Source organism: Podarcis melisellensis, assembly GCF_964234715.1.
Source record: "Podarcis melisellensis genome assembly, chromosome: 8".
NCBI classification, from domain to species: Eukaryota; Metazoa; Chordata; class Lepidosauria; order Squamata; family Lacertidae; genus Podarcis; species Podarcis melisellensis.
In genome coordinates this window covers 68,367,606-68,393,364 of record NC_138540.1, presented here as the reverse complement: position 1 = coordinate 68,393,364, position 25,759 = coordinate 68,367,606, and the positions used below count along the sequence as shown (strand labels likewise).

The 25,759-nt window shown below is 45.4% G+C and overlaps 1 protein-coding gene across 10 annotated transcripts in view; it reads right to left on the bottom strand.

Moving 5' to 3' along the window:
* Positions 1-25,759, bottom strand: part of PTPRU (protein tyrosine phosphatase receptor type U) — a 373,235-nt gene that overhangs the window by 160,503 nt on the left and 186,973 nt on the right. For all 10 annotated transcript variants that reach the window (XM_081920500.1, XM_081920501.1, XM_081920496.1 and 7 more), the window contains exons 3-7: positions 21,734-22,005; positions 20,086-20,167; positions 18,676-18,791; positions 16,634-16,808; positions 15,074-15,367 (exon numbers count right to left, since the gene is read on the bottom strand). In XM_081920500.1, coding sequence (XP_081776626.1) covers positions 15,074-15,367; positions 16,634-16,808; positions 18,676-18,791; positions 20,086-20,167; positions 21,734-22,005 — 939 coding nt within the window. The remainder of the gene's footprint in view (positions 1-15,073; positions 15,368-16,633; positions 16,809-18,675; positions 18,792-20,085; positions 20,168-21,733; positions 22,006-25,759) is intronic.

The following is a 25,759-nucleotide window of genomic DNA, read 5'->3' as shown; positions in this document are numbered from 1 at the left end:
GGCAGCAGAATGTTTTGCACCAGCTGCAATGCTTGTGAACAATTCACTGCTTTATGCTCCCGCCTCTCACTTCCCGGTCTTGCCGTTTAGAGTGTAAGCCTGGCGGGCAGGGCCTGTTGTCTTGTTTACGTTTGTGTACCGCACCTAGTTAATGTAGGTGCTCTGGAAAGGCATAAATTAACAAATAAAGTAAGATTTAGAAGGGCAGGTTGCTATACCTGCTGGTGCGCAACAGACCAAGGAAGCCTGGAGCTGAATAATGTTCCTAGGAATCAAAGGCGCCATCCAAGTTCCAAGAAGCTAACATCCTGACATATAAAGAGAAGCACTTGTAGGCAGGCGGGTGAATACAGGGAAGCAGATAAAGACACTGTGAGACAGTGATGCTCTGCATCCAAGCCCTTCAGTGGATCAGCTGCCCTTGATGCTAGTGCAGAAAGTGACTACTAGGCTGATAAGCAAGAAAGCCCAATGGGACCATGAGCCACCAGTCCTGAAAGCACCACCTTGGCTGGCAGAGAGTTACTAGATCCAGTCCAAGATCTCAGCGTATAAAGCCATAAATGGCTTGGAACCTGAGTAACTAAAAGAGCACCTTCCACAGATCTTTTCTTCCTCCCTCTGGGAAGTACGCCTTCTTTATGCAGTGATGCAGGGGGAAAACTGGACCTGCTTGTTTTTGTTGCAGGTACCTATTCCAATGGAGCAGCAGCATGAAGCAAAAGCAAGTAGACCCCCTGTTTTTCTGCAGTTTACTTTTTTCTGTGCATCTCTGTTCCCAAGAGGGAACAGGCATGCTCAGCTAAACAGATCAAGATTTAACCACCCACTGCCAGCTATTATGCAGGAGTTAAATCCTACTGGGAACCCACAATATTAGGGAATTGATTCCCACCCTCCCAGCCCATCAGCTGACATTCTAAGTGGTGTCTGCTGATTGACAGCTGGGCATGGTTTGAGGAAAATGGCTTTGAAAGGCAAAGTGGACCCCCTGTGGGGTGAGGGTTGGCCTGTGGACCAGAGGTTTCCCACCCCTGGACCAGAGTTTATTTTGAACCATAACTCCTGTTTTACACTTAATGACAAACCAGGAATTGGTGGAAGCAAATCCAGGAGCTGCATGCAACACTGTTGTTCCACTAGCACAACAGATTTCCTGTTTTAATTGTTGTAACCTGTCCCAGGACCTTAAGCTGCAGGGCAGGTAAGTTGTTGTGGTTGTGGCTGTTGTGGTGGTGGTGGTGGTGGTGGTTGTTATAAAATACACTTTAGTTGTAGAGAGGAGGGGTTAGCCAAGAACTGTAGTGGGATACTCAAGAAGTGTGAAAGCCAGTGGATAATTCTAAACCACTCTCTAGCCCAGAAGGTTAGCCTGCATCACAAAGACTGACTTCCTCAATAATTCTGCTTTAATTGGGAATGCGGGGAAGATATAGGGGAAAACATGGGGAATGAGGGAAAGAAAGATAATAAAAAATATGCATACAAAAACCCGCTTGGTGGCGGGGGGAATATGAGCTTGCTGAGTCAACTCCCTGTTATTATTCACAAGAATCATTAATGAGAATATTAATGGGAATAATGAATACTATCACTTTGAAAGATGTTATCAACATGATCACTTTCCATTGTTGTGAATCACAGATACTTTGGAAGCACGCCTCCGCAAACACTTGCACAAACGCTGAAGTGTGGGGAATGGAGACACAGCCTAACAAGCGTTAACTAATCAGAGTGGCACATGGGGAAACCGAGACCTGAACTTTGTTCGAACTCTCAAGATGTATCCGAAGGCATTCCGACTATCACATTTCAGAAGGGAGCCCATATTGATTTGCGGGTGGTGATCAGAGAGCTGTGCTAAGGCCCTTTGGGCAGGATCCAGCACGAGCAGGGCAACAAGACCCTAAACTGTTCTCAGAACTGAATAGTGAGATGAATATCAAGCATGGGGTTTTTATTCCGGGCGCCTGGTCAAGAAAGCTGCTGACAGCCGGCTGAGGTCATGGTTGCTGGAGCAGAGGTGAGTAGTTGCCCAAAGCGGGTGAGACAGCAGGACAGGATCAATGCCTGTTCTGCTCTGGGATAAGCTAAAGGTATTATAGCAAATGTTTAAAAAATACTGAAGGTCAAAAGCAAGGTCAAAGCACCACACAGGAACAAGGCTGAGGTATGGAAGTGCTGCAGGACATGAGCACAGAGGACCTGAGGCTATGACCTCATCAATACAAGTTATTGAGTGTTCTCTGCATCTCTGGCAGACTATAAACATCAGTGGTAATAATATACTTGTCCTTCCATCTTGCTTGCTCAATTCCAACCATGACCCACTACCACCACCTCTAACCATCTGTTTAACTGCCCTATATGTATCAGAACCGGAGCTTTTCTTGTGATAGGAGGACTTTGGGGAGGTGCAGAAGCTCCCAAGATGGCCATCGTCCCTCAGTTATTGAAGCAGCTGTGACTACGAAGTAGAGACAGTAACTGGATTCTGCCTGAGATTAAGAACACAGGAAGACCCTGCTGGTTCAGGCCAAGGGTCCAGCATTTTGTTCTCAACATGGCCAACCAGATGCCCGTGGAAAACCCACAAGCAGGAGGTGAGCTCAAAAGCTCCCTCCTCTACTGTGGTTCTCATCAACTCATATTCGAAAGCACTGCTGCCTCTAGCTGTGGAGGCAGAACACAGCCTTCACAGCTAGTAGCCTTTGGTAACCCTCTCCTCCATGAGTTTGTCGAATTCTTTTTTAAAGCCATCTAGGGTGTTGGCCCTCACTGTGAAGGAAGTTCCATAGTTTAACTATGCACTGAATGCAGAAGTACTTTCCTTTCATTTGTTCTGATTCTCCGAGCATTCAACGTCAGTGGATGTCCACAAGTTCTAATGTTATGAGAGGGGGAAGGTTTTGGGTTGTTGTGTTTTTTTAGTTTTCTGCTTCTAAAATGTTGTCCAGATCAGTTGGGGTCCAAACACTTCTAGCACCGTGCTAACTTCCCTTGCACCAAACCACAGTTTAGTGTTTATGTGTATGATCAGATCTTGGTGAGGTGGGATACAGTTGGGATTCTGTTGTTGTTTAGTCGTTTAGTCGTGTCCGACTCTTCATGACCCCATGGACCAGAGCACGCCAGGCACTTCTGTCTTCCACTGCCTCCCGCAGTTTGGTCAAACTCATGTTAATAGCTTCAACAACACTGTCCAACCATCTCATCCTCTGTCGTCCCCTTCTCCTTGTGCCCTCCATCTTTCCCAACATCAGGGTCTTTTCCAGGGAGTCTTCTCTTCTCATGAGGTGGCCAAAGTATTGGAGCCTCAGCTTCAGGATCTGTCCTTCCAGTGAGCACTCAGGGCTGATTTCCTTCAGAATGGAGAGGTTTGATCTTATGGCAGTCCACGGGAGTCTCCTCCAGCACCATAATTCAAAAGCATCAATTCTTTGACAATCAGCCTTCTTTATGGTCCAGCTCTCACTTCCATACATCACTACTGGGAAAACCATAGGCAGTCCATGGGATTCTAGAGAAGCATTATTCTGGAGGAAAAGTGAACAGCTAAATTTTGAAAGAAGGGGTGTTTTTTTGGTCTGTGTTTTAAACCAAGCCGTTCATTCTCGCCACAAGTAATTTCCACATCTGTTTCTTGTTGTTTTAATTTGCAAAGGAGCGCAATGGTGACAGCGGGGATTTTCAAATTAAAATTGAAGTAATAGAAGTTGTTGTTCTTTCAAAACTTTTATTTATTTACGATTTCATGGAAAGCTATGTCCCTCCATGCAAAGCTTTCACCACCCCCACCAAACTAAAACTATGACGAAAGCCGAAGTGGCAGAGGGACATGACTGCACAATTGCATTTTTAAACTGAAATTAAAAACTTACCAACACTTAAATGGCACATACGAAGAATTCTGCTAGCTACATTCTAGAAATGGAATTACTGACCAGATTAAGACTGGGATAGAATTAACCATGATGATCACCCACATGGATAGTTTAAAGGGAGCATTAGAAAAATTCATTGGAGGATCAGACAACCAATGTCTACCATCAACACTGGCTATGTCCCACTCCCACTGTTAGCCAGAGGCAGTATGCCTATCACAAGTGGGAAGGTCACTATTGCAGTGGCGTAGCGTGGGTTGTCAGCACCCGGGGCAAGGCAAGTAATTTGCGCCCCCTAACCCGTGGATTTGCGCCCCCTAACCCTAACCCCCAGATGTTGCACCCGGTGTGGCCAACCCCCCCTGCACCCCCCACGCTACGCCACTGCACTGTTGCACTCAGGACCAACTTCTCGTGAGCATCCAATTAACCACCACGGGAACAGGATGCTGGACTGCATGGATCTTTGGCCTGATCCAGCAGCTTTTCTTGCATCCAAATTGCAAGAATCCCAGAACAATCATGGAAGCAAATTAATCCACCTTGCTCATCCCAGCTATAATTGCATATTGTCGATTTTAATTACAGTGCATTGTATTTTTTAATACCGTCTTGTTTGTAAGCCACTCAGGGAGTATTTATCAATGGATTGTCCTATAAACTAATAAAACACATACATATCAATCCCAGGGCACTTTTCGGCTCAAAGCCACATAGGAAGAAGTTTGCTCTGTAATTTGCAGGCCTAGGTGAGATGATACAACTGCTGGCTCCACAATTTACATACCAATCGAACAAGGGACACATTTCAGCTGCGGTGCTGAGAATTACAGGGGTGTCCTGCTCATACTGCATGATGCTCAGCGTGGTATATATGGGGCACACAGTCTCCTAACCAAGTAGTGGCTACATCCAGAGCCAGTTAGATTAAGAGGTGGGACTATTAGAGCAATCCAAACCCCTGACTAGAAAATGCAAGGATTAATGGAAAGATGCAGCTGTTGCAGCAGCCTCAGCTTTGTTGCTCATGTTGTCCAGGGCTCACATTTTCACTATCCTAGCTCTGCAGCAACTAAGATTGGGCATCATGTGATGGCAGCAGGTGTCTCAGGATCCAGGATAATTTCCATGGCTGCTGGGAGAGACCAAGATGCTGGACTACCTGTAGATGGGTGTTGGGCCTGATCCAGCATGCCTTTTCTTAGGATCTTATACTGGGCACAAAGAAGGGTCAGCCCAGCTATGGATTTCCCTGCCTCTGGATGTTGTGGGAAGAGATTATGGGCCTAAATTAAATTGATGGAAGGAGATCAATACCACATAAGAGAAATTGTTGGTTCATATCTGACATGTGTAGAAGAGCCCCACCCCAAATCTTCAACTCGTGGCCAATGCACTTGGATGGTTTCTCAGAGAGTGCCAGTCTGGAAGCTTCAATCTCCTTTCTAAAGTTCAGTGTTATTTAAATGATCAGTGGCAAAGAGACAGCCTGGCACCCCTGGGCCAATGCAAGCAGCCTCGCAAGTGCTTCAGTCAAAGATCAGCTAACAAGGATGTCTGAAAGCATTAATATTGTTGAATATATCCATACAATTAGCGCCACTACAAAAGTTGCCTGTGCTTATAGCTGCCGATACAGCTGTAGTAGACCCTGGTGCAGCAACTCAGTCCGTGTCAATCACTGCCGGCAACATGGTACAGCGCAGGGGGAATCTCCCTGTGCTCAAGGGCTGCTTCCAGTAAAGACTGGCAATTGTTCGCATCTGGAAAAGGCTGGCACAGGCAATGGTGCTATTACTGTACAGAAGGAATTTCTGCCACTATGGAAAGTTTTTTGCTCTCCACTAGAAGAGAAGAAAGGAGGGTTTTTGATTACAAGTGCTGCAAAAGTTGCACTCTGAATTTGTTTGTCTGAATATGTTCAGCTCCTGAAAACCAGCAGTTATTAATGGCTACCAGTAGAGGTGACCAAACTCTTCCCTAGTCCTCAAATTAAAACCCATCTGCACTATACATTTAAAGCAGCATCATGCCACTTTAACCAGTCACGGCTTCTGCCAAAAATCCAGGAAATTGTATTTATTGAAGGGTGCTGACTGAGTTGTTGCTAGGAGTTCCCCAATTTGAGAACTATAATTAACATAATAAGAAACTGCTTTGCACCAAGTTAGACCATTGGTCCAGTAGTGTCAACACTGGCCACCAGCAGCACACCAGAGTTTCAGACAGGTGGCATTCCCAACCATACCTGGAGATGCTCTACCACTGAGCTACAGTCCTTCCCTGAAATCCCAGAGTTCCCTAGGAAGAGGAATTGATTGTTAAACTATTCTGGAAATTATAGCTCTGAGAGGGGAATAGGGTCACCTAACAACCATCAGTGACCTGGCGTGCTCTGGTCCATGGGGTCACGCAGAGTCCGACACGACTAAACAACAACAACAACTCTCAGCACCCAAATGGCAGTTCTCACAATTCTTTGTGGGGAGCCATGACTGTTTGATACTGCTTGAAATGTACAGGCACCTAACTTGAAAATGACTCAAACTGGGAGATTTTAGATTTCCCTCTCAGTGCAATGCAATGCAATGCAATCCATACTGTTTCCTACTATGGCCAACCAGATGCTTTCATGAATCCCACAAGAGAGCACATGAGGCTGCTATGTAGTGTCAACAAATCATATGATGGAGGAACTTTTCCTATCATGCACCACTTCTCAATGCCCAATGATTCTTCCAGCAGCTGTACTACTTTTCTGAAACATAGAGAGGTTGGTAACCAGAGACACAAGAGCCATACTGCTGTAATGCTTAGCTTCCCCATGCTCTTTGTAAGGCTGGGGAGCTGTCCAGCAGGGCAGCTATCTAACCAAAGACCCAGAACTAACATGTGGGACTAGGAGATGAGTTGAATGAAGCACTGCACCACCAACAGCTTGGCAGCAGCTGACCTTGCTGCCTCCACCTCTTTCTGGCGCATCAGTGGGAGACACCTGGTGTTCCTTACCATCTCACTTCATCCCATGGAGGGCTCAGAAAAGGAAGGTCTTGTGTTGGCAGGTATGCACTGCACCTTCTGATGCTAGCCTTGGACCTGACTCATTTCCAGTGGAACACAGAAAAATGCTTCATGCAGTCAAATGATTTGTTTCCCGGGATCAGTGTTGCCTACTCATGACTCTCAGCAGCTCTCAAAGACCTCTGATTTTGCAGTCACTTGCTAACCTGGTCCACTTTTTAGCTGGAGATGCCAAGAACTGAAGAAGGGAACTTCTGCATGCACAGCATGTGCTCTTCTCTTGAACTATAACCCACCTCATCTCACGGGCATGTGTGAAGCTCAGCAACTGGTAGGCATAAGAACTCAAGAGGACATCTAGCCCCCTAAGTCTGCAAACACTCCAGGTAGTTTCATGACAGTAACGTCACAGGTGGGACATCTTCCAGGGCAGTGTGCTGTACCCTTAGGGGGGTGTATTACCCAAGAGAGCACTAAGAGGCAAGGTGTAAGTAGCTATCAGACTTTGAAAAGCTGGTGTCACTGGATCAAGGTCATTGGTTTTGATAAATTAATTAAACCAAATAATTTTAATTGGATTTTGAATAAACATGGAATTAATTCTTACTGTTTCGAATTTTATTGTATTCTAATCTTCCTTAGTAGAGTTTGCAAACTGCTGTTCTGTTCTGAATGCTTTTTATAGGGTAGGGGGCAGTGGAGATGAAATTATGGAACAAATGAGTGGTGCCCTGAAAAGGTTTGAGAACTACTGTACCAGGGTGTTGATTTGGGGATGGGTGTTCTGTCAGAGTCCACTGCCTTGTCATGAACCTGGAATGCACTGGGTCCAGCGGTGGGATCTCCCCTCTCCAGGATCTCAGACAATTCTGACTGCAGGGTGGTCCCGACAGGGTGTGAGTGGGACACAACACACCCTGTGACTTTGCAGATGGATGAGACAGCATTCTTAACCACCTCAGACCACCCCACTCCTAGCTCAAGAAAATAAATAGATAAAAAGGCAGCATCCTTGACCTCCAAAGAGCCAATTAGGGCGACCTTGGGATGTTGGATGCTGTCAGTGTAGAGCTTGCTCCCTTTATGCAGCACCAGAGCTGCAAGGCAACATGTCATGTCAAGTGATGCCCTGCACTGTCCACAAGGTCATGGCAGTTCAGTCAGGAACCTCAGAGAGATTTTCCCAGCCTCCTCCTCTCTCACACACACAGTGCCCCAAGAGAAGAAGAGCAAAGTGACAGGAACAGGGCAAGCCAACTCTGCTCCCAGCATCCTCTCACATGCCTTTGCATCCTCAGCCTCACTTTGGGATACCCAAAGAGAACAAGATGTCCTGCAAGGGGAGGGGACAATGCCAGGCACCCTCGGTAGAATGATTCAATTCCTGGGTGCCTCTCGTTGTGTCCCAGCAGCAGGAGCAGCAGCCCAGCAGTTGTCATGAGGGGAGTGCAGAACATAATCCCACAGCAATCATCTCTTCCTTTGCTGATCAAATGCAAATCTGCATTTCCACTGAAGGTGGGAGTGGGAGAGAGAGAGAGAGGGAGGGAGGGAGAGAGACAGCAAGGTGCCAGCACTCTGTGAACTATGTTGGGATCAGTGAACATGTGACAGGGGACTGACCAGAAATAAAATGAAAAAGACAGACAGGGAGAGCAAAGGGGAGATGAAGAAAGGAGGTGTGGAGAGACAGGCAATGGTGGGAGGGGACTTCCATGAGCACAGAGAAAGGCCCAGACAAGAATACAGAAAACAGAAAGACAGGTGTGTGGCTAGATCCTTAAAAGTGGAAGGGGCATAGCTCAGAGGTAGAGCATCTTCTTTGCAAGCAGATTCAATTCCCTGGAAGCTTCAGGTAGGACTGAGAAGGTCACTTGTCTGAAAGTCTGCCAGTCAGTGCAGACAGTACTGTGCTAGATGGATGTGTGGTCTGATTCAGAATAAGGCAGCATTTTATGTTCCCATTCTGGGGGGAATGGGTTACCTCAGTTACAGAAAAGCTACTTTCCATGCAGAAGGTCCCTGCTGCAATCCCTTGGCATCTCCAGATAGGGATGAAAGTGCCACCTGTCTTAAAGCCTGGTGAGCTGCTGCCAGTCAGTGTAGGCAATACTGTGCAAGATGGACCAATACTCTGACTCAGTAAAGAGCTAAGTTCCTATACAATTACTTCACACCTTTCATCTGAATTTTTTTTGGGGGGCTGCCCCCCGCCCCCTCTACTTGGTGCCCCTGTTGTTAAACTACTCTGGAAATAAAGCCATCTCTACCCAGCCCCTCTCCTCCTATAGAAGAGAGCAGGGAATCCTGAGCCATGACAATTGGCCATCATTCTCATCAATTGGCCTTCTTGGCAGTGGCACCCTCCCTCAGTTATTAAGGAGATAAAGCACTAAACAACTTGTAGAAGATATCTGAAGGCAGCCCTGTATCGTGAGGTTTTTAATGTTTGATATTTTATTATGTTTTTATGTGCTGGAAGCCACCCAGAGTGGCTGGAGAAACCCAGCCACATGCGTGGGGTATAAATAATAAAATTATTTTCATTATTGACTGCTCCAAATATGACTCAATAGTCCAAACTAAGCAGGCAGGCAGAACATTTGTTCTCTCAATGCAGACTTCCTGAAGCTGGTGCCTTCCACATGTTGTGGATTCCAAATTCCCACCATCCCTGACTATTGGCCATGCTGAAGTGGCTGATGGGAGTTGTAGTCCAAAACATTGGGTAGGGAGACCAAGTGGAAGAACCTTAGGAACCTGCCTAATACTAAGTCAGACCACTGGTTCATCTAGTTTAGTCCTGTCTACACTGGCTGGCAGCAGATCTACAGGGTTTCAGGCAAGCCTGTCCTCCATGGAGATGCAAGAGATTGAATGTGGGTCTTTGTGCATGCAACACAGATGTTCTACACTTGAGCTACAGCCCCAGCTATCAGGGCAGAAGCTTTGCTAGAAAAAAATTACTAGGTCTGGGTCATGTTTGCTAACTAGGGAACACTGAGGGGAGGCAGTGGCCTGGATCTGAATTTGGAACAAAGGGACAGAGATCAAGAGCAGAAAGCACTGCTAATGAAGCCTGAATCACTAACAAGCTTGACTTGGGAATTCCCAGCTGAGACACCTGGAACAATTCGGGTCATGCCTCCACTATGGCAATCCAGTTAGTGGTGCCTCGAGTCATCTCTAGAGAGAGAAAGAGAGAGACGGGATTTGCATCAACAGAGCCAGCAGCCTGCTTGAAAGGCTTAGGGAACAATACAGCAGAGCAAATGCTGCAGGAGGTCGTTGCCGAAAAAGAAAAGGGAAAAGTCAATCAGAGGCAGAGCCATGCACTTCAACTGGCACTGTTTGCGGCGGTTAATGTTCCAGAGCCCCCTCTGCCCATTTTTTCCCCATCGCGTGCAGCAAACAGTTTCCCCAAGTTCCCGCTGACACGGCTTCCCCTACTGAGGGCACTTTTCTCTTAAAAGGAATCATAATGCACAGCCCAGGGAGACAAGAGAGCGTGCCTATCATAATCAACTCAAGAGACACTATTATTAACCACCAGAGCACACTCTTCCTGTAGCTGCAGAGACTCAGACATCCGCGAGTTGCAAATTCAGTGTCTAGGTTAGAAGGGCTCAAAGGTTTCCTTTCCTTTCTTTTTTTCAATGGTGGAAATTAGTTCCATTTCCCATCTTTGTCACTGACAAGTTTCTCACCCAAGGCTGAAGATTGGTGTAGCATTTTAAGAGAGGTAAAGGAGGTCAGACACCTTGCGCTGTTGCTGCCTTCCAAGCACAGACTTTCTTCGTCTTCTTTTCTGTTCCAATGAGAACTCAGGGAAGAGGGAAACAGTTCTGCAGGTTTTCAGCATGGCAGATGTGGGGATCCTTTGTTCCACCACACTGGCCATGCTTTCTGGGGCTGACGGCAGTTGTAGTTCAACAAAATGCCAAGGACCAAAGGTTTCCCACACCTGCTGCATGGCAAGAAGCAGACATCGCTGGACTGGGATCAGAGGGAGAAGATGATGTCAGAGGTGGACCATAGGCACCTGGGTGAAGTGCCATGAGCTCTGAGGCAAAACCCGTAGTCAGGATTGAGGAATAAGTCAGGACCATAGAGAAAACCAGGAGGCAGGGAAGGAAATCAGAAGTCAGGCTCATGGAATATCACACACATACACACACACAAACACACACACACACACACACACACACACGTTAACACCAGAGTTTAAAAAGACACTGCTGTGCAAGTAAAGAAGTAAGGAAGCCCATCTTTACCCCTTCCTGTCCAGAAGGAGAGCCTAGTGGATGGAGTCAGAACAGGGGCTGAGAACACTGAAAAGCTGCAACCTACAGTTTGGAGGTTACCCAGATGGAGGAGCTGCACAAAAATCCAGCAGTTCCTGAATAATGGAGAGAGCAGGTAAAGGAACAAGTAGCAGTGGCACAGAGGAGGAGGAGAAGGAGCAATTGATACCACCCAGCAGCAATTTCAGGAAGGGTCATAACTCAGTAGCAGAGAACCTGCTTTGAATGCAAAACAGCCCAGATCTAATCCTGGGTATCTCCTGTTGGGATAATTAGATGGCAGGTGATGGATAAAGCCCCCGGGAATTGCTACCAGCAAGAATAGACAATTCTGGGTTAAATGGGGAAGTATGATCCAGCATAAAGCAGCTTTCTGTGTTTGTATGACCTTCATTGGTGTCAGAACCGGGCAGTGGGCAACAGTCTGAGGTGAGCCAGAAACCAGAAGCCATGGGACAACAAAGTAGTCAGGGGCAAAGAGCAAGTCCAAAGCAAAAGAGCCAGGCTTAAGGAACAAGCTAAAACAAAGGTCAGGACCAATGGACAAACAAAGGGTGAAGGGAAAGTAGTAGTGCAATGGTAGGGCATCTGCTTTGCATATAGAAGGTTCAACCCCTGTCCTCTCCAGGTTGTCTGAAACTCTGGAGAGCTATAGCCAAGCGCCATAGACAACACAGAGCTGGAGGGATCAATGGTCTGTTTTGGTATAAGGTAGCTTCCTCAGGGCAGCCCCACATGCTCCTACAATCCTGGAGTATTAGTAGTAGTTTATAAAAGAGCCTTTTAAACATCCCTACATGCCACCTTTTCCCCACAAAGACAGATAATTAAATGAGGAATAATAAGGGAAGAGGGTAGAGAAAGGGAGGAGAAAATAAAGATGAAGAAAGCACAGGAGAGGGAGAGGGAAGGACAAAGAAAACATACCAGATGGTCTGTAATAATGCTTTCTTTTAATGCTGCATATATTTGCACAAAATGTGCCCATATTTCTTTACACCTCTCTTCCATACCTAGATTTTTATATGCTACTCTCTCCTTGTCTTCCAGGTCCACTAAATCTAAGATCCAGGTAATCTAATGTCTGGTTGAGTTTTGTCTTTCCATTGATGTAATGCCTGTGTTTAAGCAACCAATGCTGCTCTTTTGATTCAAGCCTATTAGAAGATTCTTCACGTCCTTGTACTCTCAGCATATAGAACGAAGTACTATCCTATTATGCTGTGGCCCTGGGACTCACAGGGCGGCTGTAGTAATAAACAGGCCAAATCAGTGCAGATAAGCAGGTCAGAGCAAAAGGCGGGGGAAAATTAGGTTAGGCAAAGATCAACAAGTCCAGGCAGGTATCTCTAAACAGATCAGGACCCTGGATAGCTCTCGGCATGCCTTACTGGATGAGTTTTAGGAGATGATGTCTCAGCCAAAAGCTGGAAGCGTCTGAAGCCTAATGCAGCCTGGCAAAGCCTAAACTGCACTTGGCTCCATCTGCTTGAGGGGGTGGAAGTGCCAGTATAAAAGACATGTGTACAGTTCTGTAGGCACTGACTTCAATGCTGCGAAAGAGATGGGAATATTATCAGAGGGTCATCCTTCTACTCAGAAGAAATTGGGGGAGCTATGTCCTTAGAGCAAGAGAGGGATGATGAGGGTCTCCCCACTAAATGGAGCAACCCTTTAGGAGGTATTAGTTCTTGGGAGGAAAGTATATTATTTCTGAAGCTCCCTCCCTTGCCCTTTCTGCCTGGGGCAGCCTTACCCATCTTCCCAAAACCCATTCAGATTTAAACATGAATACTCTTAGCCATAAATTATAGACCATGGGCACCAGTGGCTGATAAACCACTTCATCCCCAGCCTTTTATTAATCCAACCTGCTGCCAACAAGCTGTGACTATTCCTTTACTCGGTTTCTGAAGCAATGATCATTTATCAGTTTAACGTGGCCCCTGTTGGTGAACACAACTGTAAATCTGGATCACAAGAGCCGGCTTCTGTCGGAAAGATTCTCTCTCTTTCCCTGTGCTGTCTCAGGTTAGTCATTAACACTTGCCTAATTGCAGGCATCAGTGACAGTAAACACATCCAGCTTGGAGACAGCCAAGGACTTAAGGAACTTCATAATACCTTCCCAGGTAGACAGACGGACAGGTACTTAAATAGCTTCCTTGAGCCTCAAACAAAGAACATCCCTACTGTCAGCTTCCAGACTAAGCCACTTTTGTGAACCACAACTCTTGTAAAATGCAAAGTGACTCAGCTATTGATTCTCAAAGTGCGAAGGAGGAAGAACACACAAGCTGCTGTCTGAGCCTTCTCTTGACTAGGCCAGCAGACTGAATAGCAACTAGCCACAGCCATGCCTATTCAGTGCAACATAGGGGACTGCAGCAATTTTAAAAAACCTACTAGCACATTTGCAAAGCTAAGCAGTGTCTGGTAAGGTTTCAAATTGGATGGGGGACCATATATTGAGATTCCTGCATTGCAGGGGGTTGGGCTAGACGCCCATCAGGATCCCTTCCAACTCTACAATTCTACGATTTTATCTGTGAATGAGCCATAAGATATGATGGACTGTACAGACACCCTTTCTCATTCTGACCCTTTTACTCTTCCAGTCTTCTCTCTGCCTGCCCCACCTCTCTTGATGCCATACTCTGGTATACCTTGGCAAGAAGCATTTCTTTGGCCATTATTTGGAGCAATCCAAATGCAGGTAGCTATGCTGAGTTTAAAGATCTTAGAATTCCAATTTAGTTACAAAGGCCTCATAACAGGTGAAACTATTTGCTCATCTAGCATATTGCTGTCTACTCTGACTGGCAGCAGCCTGCCAAGAGCAGAGCAAGTATCTTTACCTATTACCTGACCCTTTTAACTGGAGATGTGGGGGATCAAACTCGGGTGCACTACCACTGAATTACTGTCCCCACTCCCTCAGTCTGAAGGTCCATTGACCATCTTCATTAAATTAAACTATGCAGGTGTTGGCGACATGCCTTGGGCTTTTCAGTGATCACTTGTTAAGTCCACATCACCAAAGCCATTTTGGAAATTTTTCATGGACACGGGCTTCTGGATGGATAACGCTTGACGCTTATGCATAGCATTGCTAGATCAATGTACAAACTGCTATTGCCTCGAGCCTTTTGCTTCTGCTATGGTCCCAGCCACAAACACCTAAAACAAAGCTGCAGTCCTGCCCCTCCTTTTCTTCTGGCTGGCAGCTTTGCAAGTTGCTGATTTTAGCAGCTAAGAGCGCAGGAAGCAGAGCCGCACAGAAAAAAGAAATCAACTAGCAGGCATGAGGTTTGGAATTACAATGTTGTGTGCAGGTGAAGGACTGTAGCTCAGCAGTAGAGCATCTACCTTGTATTCAGGAAGTCTCAGGTTCAACCCACAGCATCTTCAGGTAGGATGGAGAACATCCTCTATCTGAAACCCTGGAGAGATGCTGCCAGTCAGATTGGCACTAATCAGGTAGATAAGATGAACCAGTTGTCTGACTCAGTATAAGGCAGCTTCTAATGTCTGTGTTTTGAGGGAAGGGCCATAGTTCAGTGACAGGGCATCTGATTTGCATGAGGAAGGTCCAGATTTCAAGCCACAGCATTTCCAGGTAGATCTGTGGAAGGCTCCTGGTCTGTGCAGATTACGCTGCCAGTTGTGGTAGACTATAGCAAGTGACACAGAACAATAGCCCAACTCTGTATGTAGTAGCTTCCTATGTTCTGATCCCATGGGCAAGAATGAATACTACCCTGTAGGCAACTCATCACTGCTCTGTTGTAGAAGATGCATTTGGCAACTGGTTTTCATGGTACAAGGAAGCTCAATGAAAACCAAGATAATGAAAGCGCCTACCTGCACACTTTGTCCTGCTGATGAGGGGAGGCCCAGGTTTGCCAGTCCCTCCATCCCCTGGCCGGGTAAGCAGGACACTGATCTCATATTCCGTGTCTGGATCCAAGTGCCACAACTTGTAGGTCTGCATGTTCACAGCATGAACCTCCGACCACGGCCCAGAGGTCATTCGGTACTCAATTTCCTTCCTTACAATGGGGCCATCTCCGATGATGGAATTGGTGTTGAGCTGGATGATCAGGTACGTCGAGCCTGCTCTCAGCAGCTGGGGGGGTGCAATGGGCGTAGGGGGCTCTGTCCAAAAGGAGAGAGAAGTTGTTACTAGAAGAGACCATCACACCAGCTTCAGACGGTTATCAATAAGAAAGTGGCTTACTAGGACCGCCTGTCCCCATATGAATTGACCCAGACACTACAATCATCATCTGAGACACTTCTTTGTGTGCCTCTTCCATGAAGGGCTTGGAGGGTGGCAAAAGGAGGACAGGGCCTTTTCTGCAGTGGGTCCTCACTTGTGGAATGCTGTCCCCAGGGAGACTCGCCTGGCGCTTTTGTTACATATATTTAGGCACCAGACAAAAGCATTCCTCCTCTCCCAGGTCTTTGGATAATTAAACAATCTACGGCCTTTTGAACCAGGGAAATGGGGTATTCTTTCTGTTTGCTACTATGGAATGTGTGTTTGTGTTTTGATATTCTAAAACTGCCTCATGATCCTCAGGTAAAGGGCAGTATAAAAATTTAATTAATAAATAACAATAAAGACAAGGGACCACAACGTTGCATGTGGTAAGAAATAGCAGGAGTCTCCTCTGGTGGTTGGAAAGAGGTTCCCAGTGCTCCTTATCTTCTCAAAAGCAGCAGTGGAGGTGAAACCTCAAGGTTTGTGTGGTTCTACACTTGAGCCATTGATCCCTGGCCTTCTATGATTCTGTATCAATAATGCACCAGTGGTTGGACAAGATGGCTTTTGAGGTCTCTTCCAAATCGAAGATTCTATGCTCCCCATAATGGCTCAATCTAAGCAGAATAAAGGTGGCATGGAGCTCATTGTATACCTCTTCTGTTGCCCTCTGCGTCCCCCCCACACACACACACACCCTCCAAAAAAAGTTCAGCAATGTCAAAGCAAATGGGTACACTTAAGGTGCCGCAGTGTTCCATCTAAAATAATTGACACTCAGCTGCACCTGTCAAAATAAATGAACAAAGGACATGCGGCAAAGGCAGATTATTTGCTTTCCCTCCCCCTCCTCTAATAGTTTGTGTTCACTGGCTTGCAAAATCCACCCATCACCGAGAGTTTGGGAGGGTTTCTTTGCTACGTGTGCACAGCAGCCAAGACTCTGCAGTGTCACGCCTGTCTGTTCCCAGCTTCAAAGCACTTTTCTCAGAGCTTTGGTTCAGTGACACAAGACATGAGTTGCAGGGCTTGGCAAAACCAGCATCCGCTGCTGAATTGGAGTCAAATCCTCCCCTAGTTCTTTGCTTTCCAGATCTGTCTTCTACTGGTATAGCCCTAAGCCAAAGTCAACCTTCCTGACACTCACTGCTGCATACCTTTCACAATCAGTTCTGCAAAGTTGGAGACGCCAGAGCCCCTGCCAGACTGGGTAACGCAACGGTAAAAGTCCTGGTCTCCATTGGAAACTTTATCCAGTTGAAAGGAAGCCAGGAATCTCCGGTGGCTGATGTGTTTCACGGAAGCTGCCGGGACAATTGCTCCATTCTGCCTCTGCCATCCAAAAAAACAAGAATAAATGGCTTCATCAGGAAGAAGTCATTGGATTCTCTTACATTCCTTGCGGAGCTAAGATCTCATTGGCTCTCGCACACAGTTCCTTTTACTCCATGTGCCTCCCATGCCTTCCTATTATGTGCCCAATGCTGTGGTTTCTCTACTTGCCTACAAGGTCACACATGGGAAGTACATCTTAATTTAGGATGCAACAACATTTTCATTTCACTTTCAGCATGAAAAGGGGAGTTTTGGAGGGTGGTGTCAAAGTCTTCTCCAATCTCCCCCTCAAGCTTTTTCATTTTCCCCCTGTTTGTGCAATTTCTCTCATTTCCCCACCCTTTAAAAGAGAGTTATTCTTGGTGGATGCATGTTAACCAGTTGGGGATCATGCAGGGAATATACAGATCTCAACATTGCCAATCAAATTTGTCAAAAGCCAAACCAGAATGGGGGCAATACTTCTCCTCTCACTCTAAATAGGCTCTTCATTCTCAAACTCCACCAAACTATCACCCAAACAGAGGGATATATTTGCATGTCAAGACCCCGAGGCTACCCCCCCCCCTTGATGAATAAGCCACAAGGACACAGTATATTAGGTTAATGGTTATTGGGCAAATTTAGGCCACAACCTTATTGGTTACAGAATGTGAGCTGTATTGGCTTAGGCACTGGAATTGACCCGACTATATCTGACTCCTGCCTGCCATGCAGGGAGTCCTGTAAGGCTCAACCACCAATAGGGGGAGCACCGTTGATGCAAACCAACTCGAGCTCCCCCAGGGTTTCCAATGGGGTCGTGGCATGGCCCTAGCCCCTCCCCGGGCTTTGGACAGGATCCACACCCTGGATTCCTTTAATGGAATACCCTTAAGATTAGAGACAGGTGATGGCCACACCTCACCTCCCCCAAACCAAGTTCTACCAATGCCTAACTGCCACTTGAGCCAAAGGCTCGCTGCCAATACCCTCACATACATGCAACCAATCTTTTACGCCTTCTGTAATATCAGTCAACCATACATTGTTTCCCCAGTCAGAAAGATGTATGCCATCAACTCCTCCCCACCCGGAAGTGGAGCAGATTTCACACACTCCTTTCACTTCAGTCCTATCGCAATCCTAGTCTTTCACAGACCCTCACTTTATGACATATTGTTCATTGCACTAGAATGCTTATTTCTTTGTGGAATGGTACAAGCTAAACATGGAGGCAAAGGGTGTCTGGGCGAGGTAAAAAGAAGCATCTCTCTTCCCCTCAAGCAAATAACATTTCCTGCATGCCTAAAACTGGTTGTTTGGGCTTCGAGAAATTGTTTACCTAACAGCCATCCTTCTGTCCAAGCTGAAAGATGGCCAGCTCACAGATGATAGGAAGAAGTTTGCCATTGAAGTACAACTGGATGGCAAGCCAAATTCTTACCTAACTCTGATTCTCTCCCAGGATTAATGGGCACATGCTATAGGTAAAGGGACCCCTGACCATTAGGTCCAGTCGTGACCAACTCTGGGGTTGCGGCGCTCATCTCGCTTTATTGGCCAAGGGAGCTTCCAGGTCATGTGGCCAGCATGACTAAGCCGCTTCTGGCGAACCAGAGCAGCACACGGAAATGCCGTTTACCTTCCCGCCGGAGCGGTACCTATTTATCTACTTGGACTTTGACGTGCTTTCGAACTGCTAGGTTGGCAGGAGCTGGGACTGAGCAACGGGAGCTCACCCCACCGCGGGGATTCAGACCTTCTGATTGGCAAGTCCTAGGCTCTGTGGTTTTATCAACCATATGGCACCAAGAACTAACAGGACAGAGAAATCCCAGGTTGTTCTTGGGCAGTAAACTTGATAACCTCCAACCCCACTTACCTGCATAAGGAACCTCTCTGCTTCAGAAGCCTTGCCGGAAGCAACACACTGGAAGGTGGCGTTCTGACCGGCATTCACCTCCACATCACCCAGGCGGGAAAAATGAGGTGCTTTAGCTGCCAAAATATGCAATGAGAAATAAACCCATAGAAATCCCTGGAACTGAATGTCCTTCTCCCTTCCTCCCCTCCCCTCCTCTCATATGCACATTATATAGTTGCATGCTATGCAGAAGGTCCCAAGTTGAACCCGCAGAATTACAAAGCAGCACTGGGGGAAAACTCCTGCCTGAAATCCTGGGGAGTTGCTGCCAGTCGGTGTGGACAGTACTGAGCTAAATGGACCAATAATGTGACTCAGTATAAGTCGCCTTCCTATGTTCCTTAGATCCAGCTGCAGTCCAGTCAGCTACAGTGCATGGAATTTGGAGAGGATTCTATCTTGCCCTTCAGCTCAGGCAGCAAAATGTCTTGAGGTGGGCTTTCTCAGTCTTCCTCTGTAATATGGGCATAGCTATCCTGGCCAAATTTACAGGGCTGTGGTGAGGAATGTGGAGAGCACTGGTAGAGCCGAGATAAAATTGCCTCACCAAATGATATATTATGATGTCGGAAATAAGGATGGGGCTCTGTTAGAGGCATTGGCTGGTTTCACAGTTTTCCCCACGTTGCTATTTCTGCTTAAAACACACACACACACACTCACTGACAATATATTGTCAGGTCAGAAATTATGAAACCAAAATCACGATATGGACTTCAAACCAGTTTTGGATGATATATCACCTAGCCCTAACACACATCATGATTTGTGGTATATTGCCAGGTCAAAAATTATGAAACTGATATCACTATATGGACTGCAAACCAGTTTTGGACAATATATTGATAAATCACCCAGACTTAGCCCCAATTCTGAGCCAAAGTTCACATGTTTATCCCTAAGACAGAAAATATAAAGCACTTACGAAAAAAGCATGATGCAATTATCCAAGGTTGTATCCAGCTTTAGTCCTACTCAGCATAGACCACTGAAATGGATGGACATGACTAACTGAATGTCAGTGGGTCTATTCTGAGAAGCACTTAGCCGGAGAAAACCGTGAGTGTTATAATTTTGTTCCAACTGTTTAGCCCTGAGATAATATAATATAAAGCACTTCAAGTACTTATGAAAGGCATTACAGAAGAAACAGCGAGAATTACTATCACATGGAATTCTATTTGGTTTCGAAATAGAAATTCAGGCAAGAGGAGAGGAAAAAGGAAGAACAACACATAAGAATACAAAAGGACTCAATGTGAGAAAGAAAGGAAAGAAAGGAGTAGCTCACAAACTAACCAGAGAGTTTGGATGTATAAATTAAGCAGATGAATCCTATCTCCAGGCCTAGGCTATAGCAATACTTACAGCAGGGATAGTTCAAGAGCAGGATGTCATCCAATCCTAGGTATCCTCTGTGTTCACTGGAGACCACTGCCTCAAACAGGACCTGAGAAGGAATCAGGTACATATAGATAAACCCTGTCAGGAATGCTGGAAGCTGCTTTATTCTGAGCCAGACCATTAGTCCATCAGTACTGTCTACACTGACTGGCAATGGTTCTCCAATGTCTAAGACAAGGTTCTCTTCCAGACCTACCAGAAAATGCCAGGAATTGAACCTGCAAAGTAGGTACTCTACTTCTGAGCCACAGTCCCTCCCAGAGAATTCTAATGGAGTAGGACTGGGAAACCTAGGGCCCTCTGGGAAGTGTTTCCATCAGCTCCAGTTCAGCATGACCAATGATCAGGAATGATGGGAGATGGAATCTGGAAACAACTGGTGGACCATACATTCTGCACTCTTCACGGAAATGCTATAGCCCTGGGACAGCAAAATCCAATATATGTCTGCTTCCACTGAATTCAACATGGCTTACTTCCATAGAGGTGGAAATAGGGTTGATTGTAATTTTATTTTTTAAGTTAAAACAGAACATTTCAAAACTCCACAAGCATCATCTATGGGTTTGTATCAAGCAATCTATTTTACTTCTACTAATAATAATACAGTGTTACCTCGGGTTACAAACACTTTGGGTTACAGACTCCGCTAACCCAGAAGTAGTACCTCGGATTAAGAATTTTACCTCAGGATGAGAACAGAAATCACGTGGCGGCGGCGCAGCAGTAGCGGGAGGCCCCATTAGCTAATGTGGTACCTCGGGTTAAGAACGGTTCAGGTTAAGAACGGACCTCCGGAATGAATTAAGTTCATAACCTGAAGTACCACTGTAATAATACCATTTTATCCCATGCTTCCTCCAAGGAACTTGAGCTATCATCCATTATTTAATTGATTGATTGATTTGCCTATCTATAACCTACTTAGTCCATATCTAAAGTCCACAGGTTAAAATCAATTGAAGGTCACCATAGAATTAATACACACCAGTAAAAACAAAAAAGAAAAAAGAAAACCAGGAATAACAATTGGAATAGAACAATTGGAATAGAAAATTCCTTATCATAGCAGCAAAAACCTGCAGCAGATTACCATATCCAGCAGCAAAATCTCAGGTTAAAAATCTAAAAGCACAACAAAAGCCAACCAAAGGCTTTCTGAAAGAAGGTCTGTGGCCAATTGCCTGAAGGAGGGACAGGAAACCTGTGACCCTCCAGATATTGCTGAACTCCGATGCTCATCATCCCTGACCAATGACTATGCTGATGGGATGATGGGAGGTGGTATTCTGCAATATCTGAAGGACCACTGTCTCCCCATTCCCGGTCTAAAGGAATAAAATGTTGGGGGCCTATGAGGATATTCTACACAGTCCACAAAGAAAAGCAGAAAGCTGTTTTACATATGTTAAAACACTGTAAATCACTTCAGGGTGTCTCACTGGAAGAGATTCATACATTCAATAAATAAATGATGGCGGTGGCGATCAAGTACAGTTTTTAAAAGATTAATTACAGAGTGCATGATTTGTTTTGTTCTTAGCCTCCTCCTGCCTGCGTAGCAGAGAAATCCGAACCCAAGCTTTCTCCTGAAAAGTATTTCTCCACTCACCTGGTACTCATTGGGCCAAAACATGCTGACGGATAGTTCCACTTGGTGCCACTGCCGCCCATGGGAGCCAGAGACATTCCACACCACACTGCCCAGTGGACCTCCATTCACCTTCACGTAGACGTTCAGGGTCCCTGGGCTGTGGCCGTCCCGGCTGTACATGAAGTAGCTGAACTGGAGGCAGTGAGTGTCGTTCTCACTGAGTGTCTGGAAGAGGATGTGAGCTTTCTGACCCTGAGCATGTTGAGAGGAGTTGACCATCAGGTAGGACCCTGCAACAAAAAGAGAGAAGGAGACTACTGAGCGTTCCTTCAGCAGCGCATGCATCAGAAACTAGGTTTGTGATAATAAGTGGTTCATGCGGGTTCCCCATCACTTTGCCTGCTCGCCCCACTTCAAACACCACCAGGTATGTTGCCCATCTGATGCACACCTTTACCTTGTCTCATGAATCAAGGCTAGTTTTTTACAGGAATAGGGTTGGAGGAGAAATTTTAATCTGTTTAAGTTTCAGTGAGAAACTACTTAATTCTCACTTCTCGGACCAATTCACAAACCAAAACGCTATCCTAAGAAATGCGTGTTCCTCCAAATTTTGGGATGCAGCCAAACAACAAAAATGCACATATTAAGTGGGAAGTCTGCATCAAAATGCATTACATTTGTGGAAAATAACATACAAAAATGCATTATATTCGAGGGAAATTGCTTGCAAAAATGTCTATATTTGTCAAAACAACATCTGGAGGGCCAGAGATTCCCTACCCCTCATTTATAGAACATAGAAGATATTGGTCCATTTTTTTTTACCTGAGGAACACCAAGACGACAGCAATAAATGTCTAGCCTGAGATCAGTTAGTGAAGCCAGGGCACAGAATACTTAAGCAGAAATAACAATCACAAAGACAGCACCTTGGAGCATATGCAGAGGATTTTCCCCCCAACCACAAAGCTACCACAGAGTTCACACACACACACAGAGAGAGAGAGAGAGAGAGAGAGAGAGAGAGAGAGAGAGAGAGAGAGAGAGAGAGAGATCAGCACAGATCAGAGCCTCAACAGCTCTTCTCTCTTTTTGGAAATGAAGCACTAGTCCCACTTCTGCTGCAAGTAAATTACAACCAGGGAACAACTCCCAGAGTTCCCTGTAAAGGGGGCTTTTTAAACCACTCTGCAAATTGCAGCTGTGCAAGGGGAATAAGGGTCTCCAAAAAACTCTCACCACTCTTATTAAACTACAGTTCCCAGGATTCTGTGGGGGAAACCAATACTGTTTGAAGTAGTATAGTAGTGGTTTAAATGTACAGTGTGAATGTGACTTCAGTCTATTGAGTCCTTAGAAATCTGCAACTGCACAGCAGTTGAAGCCTGGCTGACAGGAAGGGGTGGCTTAAAGGAAGATGAAGGCAATGGAAGAAGGTAATTTTGGAATCTGGAACAGATGTCCCCCCCCCCCCCCGCTTTGTGGCAAAGCCATTATTAACAACACCATTATCCTAGGTCTGTATTATCAATCACAATGAGGCCAGAAATTGTCATGCAAAATCACCATAAAAAGAAAAAAACCTGGTATAAAAACAACCAATAAAACAGATGTAAAGCAAAGCAAGTTGGTGATAGATGCTATCATATGAACAAATTGGGTCTCCTTTTTATGTTCTGAAAATGATTTTGAGTATAATCACTTATAAATGCATCCTATTAATATCAGTCTCTCCCTTACAGCCCAAAATTGGAAGATTAGGTGTTTATGAAATTATAGCAATGTCTTTTATGGCAGCTATAATTTAATTTTGCACAAAGGGCTCAAACATCCAGCCCATCTGGATTTTTGGACGCCTCCATGTAGATCTCTCTCTCTCTTTCTCTCTCTCTCCTCCTTTCTCTCCCTCTCTCTCTCTCTCTCTCACACACACACACACACACACATACACACACACATACACAGAGAGAGAGAGTCCCACCTTATCAATATTATTGCCACTTGAATCGTAGCCAAATACACCATGATAACTATTTACAACTTGCCTGGAAACTCGCTAGCTGCTTCCCTTCAGCTTTTATTGCCTTGACACTCCTATCTCCACCTGGATTTAAGCCATTTAATTTTGAGTTCCGCCTCTTCGAATCATTTAACACATAGCTGCTTCTGACTTTAAGCAGTGCTCAGCAGGCTGTTAGGCAGTTCAGAGGCCATTAGCATAACAAATGCCATCTCATCTCTGAAGCTCAGCTTGGGGGAGAGCCGGGGACAGGGATTCAGCTTCTCCCATCACACCATTCAAGTATCTGCAGAGGGTTTCACCCCATCCCACTCTTTCTTGCACTTTGGGACCTCCACGGCATACCCTCCAACGTTTTTGTCCCCAAAACTGGGACATCAGAAGGGTTGTGCCAAAGCATCTTCCAGTCTGTCACTCTGGCATGAGTCAAAAGGGATTGGAAGGTGCTCTGGAGCAACCCTGCTGACTCGCACCAGAGTGAGCATCTTTTGGCCTGGCTCTCTGGTGCAAGGACTCACGCCAGAGCGCCAGGCCAAAAAAGTGACATTTCATGATGCAAACTGAAGCCAGGATGGGATTCTGTGATTCAAGGATGTCCCACTTAAAATAGGACAGTTGTCAAGATGGAAGGAAGAAACAACCCCGACCAGAGAAGAATGGCAAATCAAGTTGATAGACTATGCCAAAATGTCAAAATTAACTGGGAAGCTCAGGAATCGATAAGACAATAATTTTTAAAAAATAAGAATGGGAAATGTTTATAATGCATATACAAGATCATTGTAAGCAGGTCAAAACATTAGCAGGATTTTAAACACACTTGTAATGTAACAGAATGTATAGATAATCTGGGAAGATGAAAAATTGGAGAAGTATTGATATGCAGTTGAAAATAGAATCAATAGGACCCATGGAAGGGATGGCGGGGGGAGATCAGGAGATTCAGAGTAATCTTGAGAATTAGATTTGGAATTGTGTTGGGGGTTTTTTGTATGTTTATATTTTGGAAAATCAAATAAAAATGTATTTCTAAATAAATAAATAACAGTTGTGGGGTATGCCTTGCCTATCAGAGGGTCTGTGGCACATACCCCTCAACAGCCCAGGACATTCCCAACAGGGGGTGAGGGCTTTGCTCTCATGCAGGTCACATGACTCACACAAGAGCATAGCCTGGAAGACGTGCATCCCATTTTTTGCGCTGAGACACGTTAGAGGGTTTGGTGGCACCATTCACATAATGAAAATGACCACAGAGATATCTACCTTTTCAAAAGTAGGGAGGTCCACATACTTAGCTGATGTGGAACCACTGCTCTAAATTATCCCCCCATCACTGGATGGGGAATAAATTGCCCAAAAAAAAAAGTATATGTATGCAATTACATGTATATGTAATTGTAACCTGAATACAACACACCAAATGTGTCCTGTGGATTAAAAAATCACATGTGACTATCTCAGAAATGGAAGCCATCTTAGGCCCTATCTGCACTACACGGTATCATATCAATCATAGCTTCCCTGAAAGAAGCCTGGGATGCAGTTTGTTAAGGGTGCTGGGAGATTTTAGGAGACCCCCTATTCCCCTCACAAAGCACCACTTCCCAGAGTAGCATAACAGTCAAACTCCTGGGAACTGTAGCTCTGTGAGGAGGCCAGAGGTCTCCTCTCAGAACTCTTCACAAACTATGCTTCCCAGCACAGGGGAAGCCATGACTGTTTAAAGAAGTATGATACTGCTTTGAGTGTTTAGTGCAGATGGGGCCTTTAAAGGCACCTTACTCAGACACACATGGCCGGAATAACCTGAAAATGCAACAAACAACCGATAAACCAACCAATGTAAGCCCTGGATTCTGTAAGTTAAGTAAAATGATCCCATTTATATAAATCTAGGAATGCTTTCTTGACAGTACCCTTTTAAATTTTAATCGCATTTACTCATTTGATTCATTTAATTTCCATGAAGCCACATGGATGCAGGTTTTTATTTTGTTTTTTAAAAAAATCATTCACTG